The sequence below is a fragment of the Austrofundulus limnaeus genome, unplaced genomic scaffold, assembly GCF_001266775.1.
Source record: "Austrofundulus limnaeus strain Quisiro unplaced genomic scaffold, Austrofundulus_limnaeus-1.0 Scaffold1491, whole genome shotgun sequence".
Lineage (NCBI taxonomy): Eukaryota > Metazoa > Chordata > Actinopteri > Cyprinodontiformes > Rivulidae > Austrofundulus > Austrofundulus limnaeus.
Window position 1 is genome coordinate 4,922 of NW_013953893.1, and position 9,298 is coordinate 14,219.

General features: G+C 38.9%; 1 protein-coding gene across 1 annotated transcript in view; it reads left to right on the plus strand.

Annotated features, from left to right (window-relative positions):
• dcaf13 (ddb1 and cul4 associated factor 13) overlaps positions 1 to 9,298 on the plus strand; it is a 16,252-nt gene that overhangs the window by 3,127 nt on the left and 3,827 nt on the right. Inside the window, exons 4-9 of the mRNA XM_014032602.1 lie at positions 376 to 465; positions 550 to 705; positions 845 to 922; positions 1,018 to 1,100; positions 1,307 to 1,471; positions 4,364 to 4,499. Coding sequence (XP_013888056.1) covers positions 376 to 465; positions 550 to 705; positions 845 to 922; positions 1,018 to 1,100; positions 1,307 to 1,471; positions 4,364 to 4,499 — 708 coding nt within the window. The remainder of the gene's footprint in view (positions 1 to 375; positions 466 to 549; positions 706 to 844; positions 923 to 1,017; positions 1,101 to 1,306; positions 1,472 to 4,363; positions 4,500 to 9,298) is intronic.

The following is a 9,298-nucleotide window of genomic DNA, read 5'->3' on the forward strand; positions in this document are numbered from 1 at the left end:
ATATATATGCTGTGCAAAGAACTCCCATTCTGTATTTTTAAAATAAATATATCAGACAGCTCCTCAGCTGAAAACTTGAAAATTAGATCAAAATGAATTAGAGAAATGCTTTTTAAGTCACCCCTCTTTCTTCAGAATGTCTTCGGTCATAAAAAAATCTAAATTTTTCAGTTTGAAGTCGTCTTCATTTGTCGAACAGATAGACAACCAAAAATTTTGATATACAACTASATTTTTTCAACAGGTTTTTCCGCTGGACAACCTGAAAAAAATCCTTATGTCTACCCCTGCAATATACCAAATGATCAAATGCATAGATCAATTGATGTTTAAAGTTATCAGCATAATAAGATCCAGCATGTCTGATGTAAACAGGTGGGTGATGATAAAACTATTAAGCAATGGAAAATGGAAGCACCGGGTTATGGAGAGGAAGAGGAGCCTCTTAACACTGTCCTGGGCAAAGTAAGAGCTAGTTTGTTGTAATAATTAATGAAATAACGTCATACTTTAGTGACTTGTCACTTAAGGAAAAAAAATCTCTTGTAGACGGTTTTCACAGGAATCGACCATCACCAGAAGACAGGTGTGTTTGCAACATGTGGCCAGCAGGTGGACATCTGGGATGAGCAGAGGAGCAGCCCAGTCCGCTCCTTTACCTGGGGTGTAGACAGCTTCAGTTCTGTCCGCTTCAACCCTGTGGAGGTAAAACACAGCTGGATCCACCACACTGAGCCGGTCAAATTCATGCACATCACTAATACTTTAAACTCTTATCATTAATTATTCATTTATGCAAACCTCTTATTGATTCCTTCTAAATGATTTGTTTGTCCTTCCACAGACAAATCTTCTTGGAAGCTGTGCGTCTGACAGAAGTATAGTTTTATATGACATGAGGGAAGCAACACCGCTTAAAAAGGTAGTTTTTACTGCACAGTTTTAGCATGAATGTCCTTTTTTTCTTAGTCTTCTCAAGTAGGAAAAAACAAGTGGCAATTGTATGTTTTCATCTAGGTTATTATGACAATGAAGACCAACACAATATGCTGGAACCCAATGGAAGCTTATTACTTTACTTGTGCAAATGAAGACTACAAGTGAGTTTAAGACAAAAAAAAATCCCTTTTAGCCATTTAACCAATTAAAAACCTTCTTTATCTGTATTCATCAAATAAATGTGCTGTAGCTCTCCACCATTTAAATAAATAAAGTCTGTTTTGGTTTATTTGATTCCACTCTGATCAACAGATCTGTTTAACCATGTCATCTGAAGGTCTAACACTGGCTTCTGTTATCTTACCAGCCTGTACACATATGATATGAGGTTCCTTGAAAAGCCCGTAATGGTGCATATGGACCACGTCTCTGCGGTACTGGATGTTGATTACTCTCCCACTGGACAGGAGTTTGTGTCCGCCAGTTTTGACAGGACCATTCGCATCTTCCCCAAAGATGCAGGACACAGCAGGTCAGTGACTCCTCCACGCTGGGTAGAGACTGATTGCAGTAAGATTTGTTGTTGAATACTGTACTTGAATATACAGTAGTTTCTATCTGTCACAGCTGTTGTAGTGAGTGGATGTAAGTACGCAATAATGGTGCACTTATTGAGTGACTGGTTTAAACAAAATCAAGGAGTGAGTGCATTCATAATCATAGTTACATTTTTGTTATCCAAACTGCAGAATTAGAAGACACCTTTATGTGAAGATCTAAGCAGACAAATGGCTCTTTTACACCTTTRGGTTTTGTAGAACCTTTTGGTTCCAATCACAATTCATAGTCTTAAACCAATACCTTTCTGGGCTGTGACTGTTGGTGATGAATTCCCAAACAGCACGTCAGGAAGTCTCTAAAGTGTCTCAAAACATTTGTGGAGAATTTCAGTTTTCTTCTTTTGGTTGCTTACAGCCTTGTGGCTTGAACTTTACGCATATCTCACAAAATATTTGTGTAGTTGTCGTAGGCCTGGGCGATAATAAATGTCGATAACCGACGTCATTTTGCCCGTGTCGGTATTTTCAATATTTWAAAAAATGAGGYAAATAGAAACCTGCTCGTTTTCTGTTGCGGTCTCAAGCTGCCCAGTCTGATACAGACGTTGCGTTCAACAAGTCAAACGAACCTCACAGCTTAGTTTATCCAATCAGAGCAGAGCAGGGCGGGTCTTTCTGATATCGGTGCAGCAGTCTGCAGGATAAACACCGGTCAGCCTTCAGCTCCTGTCCTGAGCTAGCAAACCCCGTCCTCTCTCCACACTTTGATCCCAAGCTACCTGAGTTGTTGGTATCTAAAATCTATCGCACTATAAGTTTATGTGTTCAGAGCGTCGTTATCGAACAGATATGTCCAACTTTGCTCACGTTACAAAACTCCTTTCCACGACAGCGCTGTTACAGGAGTGTGCTGAGGTGCGCACAAGCAGGAGACAGGAGTTGTTCTGAGAGAGAGCCACTGTTTCAGCTCTTCTAACGAAACAATATTAAAACAGATGAACATTTGACTCTCCCCTTAGCGTTACCCTCCCACCCCCCCCCCGCCTCCACACACACACACACACAAACGCTATGTTCCTGCTATGTAGTTTATCATAAACATCTACAAATTTCCTTCTTCACAATATAGCTTGCTAATAGGGGTGTAAGAAAATATTGATACACTGAAATATCGCGATATTTCATTTCCCGATACTGTATCGATATTCTAAAGCCCTGTATCGATTTTTAATTAAGGTTTAAAATGTCAACCTTCTTGCCAACCATTCATTTTTATGTTGTAGTTCAGCCTCTGACCACTAGTTGGCAGCAGTGAGCCAGCCATTTGGCTCCTCTACCTCTTGAGCGCCAGAGAGTAAGGGTAGCATTAGCATTGTAAGTAAACATTAGCTTTTCTTTTTTTTTTTCAGTAAAAGTTTTTTATTTAATAGAATTTTTGGACAAAAAATCGCAATATATCACAATATGTTGCCTTGCTTACAGTATCGCAATATATCGGGATATGTCGTATCGTGACCCCTCTGTTATGATATGTATCGTATCGCCAAATTCTTGCCAATACACAGCCCTACTTGCTAATATTTAGAACCATACTGTGACTGAACTGCTCTGTGATTCAATAGAATAAATTAAATTGTATTAAATAATTACATGAGCTCTCTAAATAATATATTTTTGAAAGCAATAMTTATTTTAATAGAGAAATCAGTCAGTCTAACAAATAAAAACATGTATTTAAGTTATTTTGTGCAGTACAAAAGACATATTTTTAAATATAAGATTATATACTATGTTTCTCAATTCATTGCATCCCATGTAGACCACACCCTATGTGGACCGTAGGCCGCTCATGAAAGCTGCACAAATGACGGTCTAGTCTACAGATGACATATGATTGCGTGACCATATGCTGCCTCGTTACCAAAGTGATATGTTTTATATCACATGCTTTCAGTTGCTTTATCATGGCATAACTTAACAAAATTCAGTATTATTAGAAAAACATTACATATAAATAATAAAAAAATAATGTTGGTTAAGCTCCAGTATCAGTGCTTGTAACTGCATTTTATTTAACACCTCATTGCAGCAAAAATATCTGTTTCTAAACTTATATTTAGAAACAAATTATTTTGTCAGTGATAAATTTGACTTCCACTGTAACCCACCCACCCACCAAGAAAATAAAACTGCTGAAAAATTAATTTTAAAAAACCTCCACCATCTTAGTTTCTCTGTTTAATTTGCTGACGGAGCAATGAATTCTAGGATATTGTCGGCCGCATAGAATATTCAGATGCAGTCTGCGTTTTGGGGGTTTTGTTGGCTGCATGAGTAGGTGCCCACGAKTTGGGACAACCTCTGATGCGGGGCAGTGACATAAGTGGACGACAAATATGCCCTACGTTGGCTGCGACCCCTGAATTGAGACACAGCCATTGCAGTAATTGCAAAATGTCAATTATTAATCAGTGACAGCTTTTCTGACAGTTAATTGCACTCAGTTCGATTTTTCCCAACCCTATACCTAGGTGTGTGCAAAGCATGCTGAGGCAGGTTCAATATTGGTGGAGGTGGACATCGAATCAATGTACATTGCTAGAAAACTCTATTTCAAGCCATGCACCCAAATGTAGTTTAGGATTTTCTAAAAATGGTATCCTTAAAAAGTGGCTGGTCACAAACATTGAAAAAATTAAGCTTTTTCTAGCAATTTTGAGTCATCAACTAGTTTCCAACAGTTTCCAGTTAATTAGGATCTGTCTTATCCTGATGACTGAGGATCTACACAAACTACTTGAACAGTTGAGATACAGTCATTGTGTTGTGTCGTTTACATTGTAGTTTTCTTTCTTTAAATTCAGGGAAGTCTATCACACCAAGCGAATGCAACATGTCATCTGCATAAAGTGGTCAGCAGACAACAAGTACATCCTGAGCGGCTCTGACGAAATGAATATCCGACTGTGGAAGGCCAACGCAGCGGAGAAACTAGGAGTGGTGAGCGCCGTCTTGTTTCAGCTACACTCTTTCTGCTTTTATGGTTTTATAATGTATGCTGCCTTTTTGGCAACTGTCTGGTTAATTTCTTATTGTAATGTCTACATGCTGATCAACAGCTGCGTTTTCCTGAGTTGTCAAATATCGGGTCTTTTTTTATGAGTTGGCTGCTTTGTTCAGCACAGCCTTGGCCCTGCGCCCACCTCAGCACTGTAACAGTGGGTGACTCTGCCAGGAGCTACAGCTCTGCTGTTGCCAAATGCACTGATGGATGCTGACTGAGGGTACGATCACTCTCAATAAGTACCCTGGACCACCAATTGGCACACTGGCTCTTGTTGACAGGGAAGTCCTAAAAAAACTTAAAGCCCTTGGTGTTTTGTTTTGACAAATCGCCGGAAAATAAATTTACAAAATTCTTTCTSTTTTTTGATATCTCTGTGAGAACTGTTGTCACTAAATTTAATAATATTAATGCGTTCTTTACTCTCACGTGGTCCTTGTTTAAACACCACTCCCAGCTAAATCATATAGATTATCTTATGTGCCATCTTCAGCAGTCATTTTTCACTCTTAATCAGATTCTTTCCTGCTTATTCTCTTAATGCAGATTCATAGTGGAAATGGCCTCCTTTTGGCACTTGCTTTCCTGTCACAGTATAAGAGAAGATTTATTTGCAAGCTTTGCACTTAAATAGATCAGACAAGGGCTGCTCTTATCAGCAGTTTAAATTGTCCAATCACTTAAACGGAGCTCACATAATGGAGCATTAAGAATCAAGTTGTACTGAGAGGGTCTTTAATTACCAAGGAACACTGAAATGCTGAATCAAGTCTTGGTCTGTCTAAAGGCATCATGCTGGTCTGATGGGGACCTATCTGACTGCTGCTACATCCTTTTCCCACATCTTTTTAAACAGCTGAAGTTGTGTCCTTCTGTAATTAAGACTAAGTTTTAAAATATGTATAATCAAACACTGCTTATTTACATATGGTATTCTGGAAACTGTGACTTAGTCTGCTACTGTTTTTCATTTTAATCGTCTTACCAGCTTTTTCTCCAACCCCAAACCACTTGTAGACAAGCTGGTAATATTTATTGTCCATTGTCAGAAAGTGCAGGGTCAGCAATAATGTTTTTGCCCGTGTGAGTATGTCTACCAGTTTTTTTTTATACCAAATTATCTTATGAGTTGTTGGAGAAATTTACTCTCAGAAAATAATCACTGGATGTACATCTACAAATACTCGTTACGTTCTCTCCAGACTACATTCAAAATGAAGACGTTTGCTCGCTTCTCTTCCACARGTCTGTTATAGTTCACATCAGACACACAGATCATCTCTAGGGAAACCCCTCCCACTTCAGTAGACCGCACAGGTTTTGTTCCAGCCGGTGTCTTCACTCTGATTCTGAATCTGCTGTTTGGCCACAAATCTGTCACAGATAGAGCACCACACTCTTCTGGAGACAGGCTTCTCCGTGCACTTCTGTTCCATCTGCATTCAGCAGTTTTTTGCTTAAAGTGTCTGAAATAGTCATATAGATGGATCTGACTCAAAACTACGCATGTTGTTTGGACACACAACAGGTCATTGAAGCAAAATTATTTCTGTTTGAGCACTTTTCCTCATATAAAAACACGCCCACAGACTTCTAACCAGTCACACAATATTTTTTGCAAGCTCCTGGGAGAAAAAGTTTGTCCGGGACCTTGTGTCGAGACGTAACAGACAAAGTTACTCTGAGATAGYGGTGTCCCGATACCACTTTTTCACTTCCGATACGATACCAATCTTGACCCGATACCATATCAGTACGAATCACACACTTTTACCTGTTTTGTAGTGTGAAATCTCAGAAAAGTCTTGATCAGGTCAAACAGTGAAAAAGAGTAGGTATGAGAAAAACTGACCCATTTATTTTTAACCATACATTTTAAAGTGAACGTTCTACAATTTAATAAAAATAAATTAGAAGACCCTGAAAAATAAAACCTAATAAAAACAAAATGTACTTTTAAAGTGTAAAATAACAATTCAAAGTCACTCCAGTTATTCTTTTTTTACTATCTGTCAGCCTTGTGCTGCTTTATGGTGGGAAAAACTGAAGGTGGGGACAAAACAAAACCTCACATTATTGTCCAATGTCCAACTCTTCAAAGTTAAGAGTCCACAGCTCCAATTTTACTGACCGTAACCAAAACAACATGATCATTGCACTTGATTTTCACTAAAACAAGTGTGTAAACAGATTAAACATCACTGTAATAACAAGAGCAAAAATAAATAGTAAGAATTAGTCAGTTATTTAAATTGATAGCTACCTTTCTTACTGCTGGATCTCCACCCAGCTGCTGCCAGGGTGGAGAGCAGAGCCTGGTTGTCGCTCCGGTTTAGAACGTACACGGTTCTGTGCCCCCACAGAAAACTTGTGCATGACAGTTTTGCACTTAGCTTCAACTCTGTTTTTGATGAAAATAGAAAGTACTGCTGACATCGCTCCTACAGCTAGCTACTTTGTTAGTGCAGTGAGTGCAGCATGTTGTTGTGATCGCGTGAGCTCTGCATGCTGGATCCAAGCGTTGCTGGATAGAAACACTGGAGCGGAGTCAGTGGACTGGTGGAACGAACTGCTAATATCGAAGCACTTTTATCTGACATTTTTTATGCAGGCCGATAAAATCCGATACTCGTTTTTTAGCTAATATCGGACCGAAATCAGYTATCAATATTGGATCAGGACACCTCTATTCTGAGAAAAGAATGACATGGATTATCATCAATAGAAATACATAGAGCTGTATTTTAATTTGTYCAAAAAGACAAAACAGTCTTGTTGTTTTCAAGAGTTTGCACTTCAAAGACATAAGTTACACAACTGATGTTACAATACAAAGAGTTGGATGTTGTCTTGATATTTGTTAATTTTATATATTGTGAAATATGTTAAAAAATAAAAGTTTATTATTTAAAAAAAAAAAACAAAGTACTGAAAATTGGTACCGTTAAGTACCGATACTGATTCCCAGGTACTGGATATTGGTACCGAATCGATTCAAATGCCYAAGTTACCCATTCCTATTTGTGCTGTAAACAACCCTACCAAATGAGATGGCTGTAAATGAGTGCCGCAGGCTTTGTGAGACAATTTTAATTTAACTTGGAAGCCTTGTCAACACAGACTGAATTCACTCCCTCCGCTGCAATTGCTAAACTACAGACAGACCAAAATAGTGTAGAAAATTGACGTCATCATTCACAACTCCTCCTTTGGTTCACTGACTGCTCCGGTTGAAATTCTACCAGAGAAATCCTTGTAAATGGGAGAAAGTCCAGATGGAGCAGAGTAGGGAGATTAGAATCGAGCAGAACTGAGTAGGAAGGCGATGGCCCGTCTAGGTCAGAGAAAGTTGTCTGGTCTCATGTTGTATTGAACAATAAACCAAGCTTTACCCTGAGCGTGACATCTTGTGATTCGTGATTTGGTATTAATGCTATTTTTAAGGTTTGACTAAAACCACAACTTTAGTAATCTCTAAACATAAGAAGAACTCGGTCTAAAACTCTGTCATGAAATGTGGCAGGTGATGTGCTCCAAGGGTTGCCAAGCCTTTATTTCTAACTGGTTGAAAAAAGTATGATGTGTTGTAGTTTCAGTTTTTGCAGCATTACATTAATGAAATCTTTTGAAGAATTTCTTGGTTTGGACTGTTGTAAGTCCTACTCACTAAATCAGACTCTTCCACTATAAACCGGTGGTCATCATTTTCTGCTGTTTCATACTTTGCATGTTGGGTTGAGATGGTCCGGTGTCACTGCAGAATTAGTTTAGTTTAACAGGATCAGCATCTAGCAGCTCTTCCACAARAAATTCAATTTGAGACAAATCATTGCTTTTCATTAGAATAAAAGCCTGTGAGGAGAGCAGTCCAGGACAGACCGGTCCAGTTAGCCGGTGGTTTTTATGAGRGAAACAGATGGAGGAAAGTTGTGCTGTTGTTTTCACTTTTTAACAGGCATTGATTTGTTTTTGAATGACTATGTTGTCAAGCTTAACACACTGCATAGTGTTCAATGTTTTATACTGAACAAAATACCCCCTGAGGTGAACAGTAGGACTTGTGGTTCTTCACTGGATTCATACTTGAGTGAGGAGCCCCTTGGGCCACCCTGCTGTCACTACTGGAGCCAGAGCTGGTGGACAAGCTGAGAGAATAATTATAACTTGACAGTTTAGTAAGACCACTGAGCCATATGTGGGGATGAGTTTCAGCAACGCAGTGTCAGCAAGGACCAGCCTTCTTTGTGCAGCTGTGGGAAACCTGCTGTTCTCATATTTACAAAAAAACTTTCCTAAAATGGCCTACATTTACCTGAAACTCATGACCACTGCTTCAAAGAAGGTAAACAGAGTTGTTTTCTTGCTGAGGTAGATGTGCTGAATACAACACTTCTCTGAGATATGAATAAGAAACTTCGGCAAACATAAACCAAAGCTGTTTCAACTAAATCCCCTCGAAAATGGCTTCTAAACATCCACCAGCTCTCCATGTTGTTTTTAAACAGCACTCATGTCAAGATGCTCTGAGCCTAATCTCACCACAGCATCTGTTTAGTAGCTTGGCTTGTAGCTTTTGATCACAGCATACCATCACCTTCAGAAGATTACCTTCTTCTCATAACAAAATGTCAGAAAAGTGGATTAATTTCTACCACGGCTGAGTAATATGTTGGTCCTATGAAATCCTGTTGTTTTCCTTAAATTGTTTTTCCTGTTTCTGAGTTTTGTGCATATA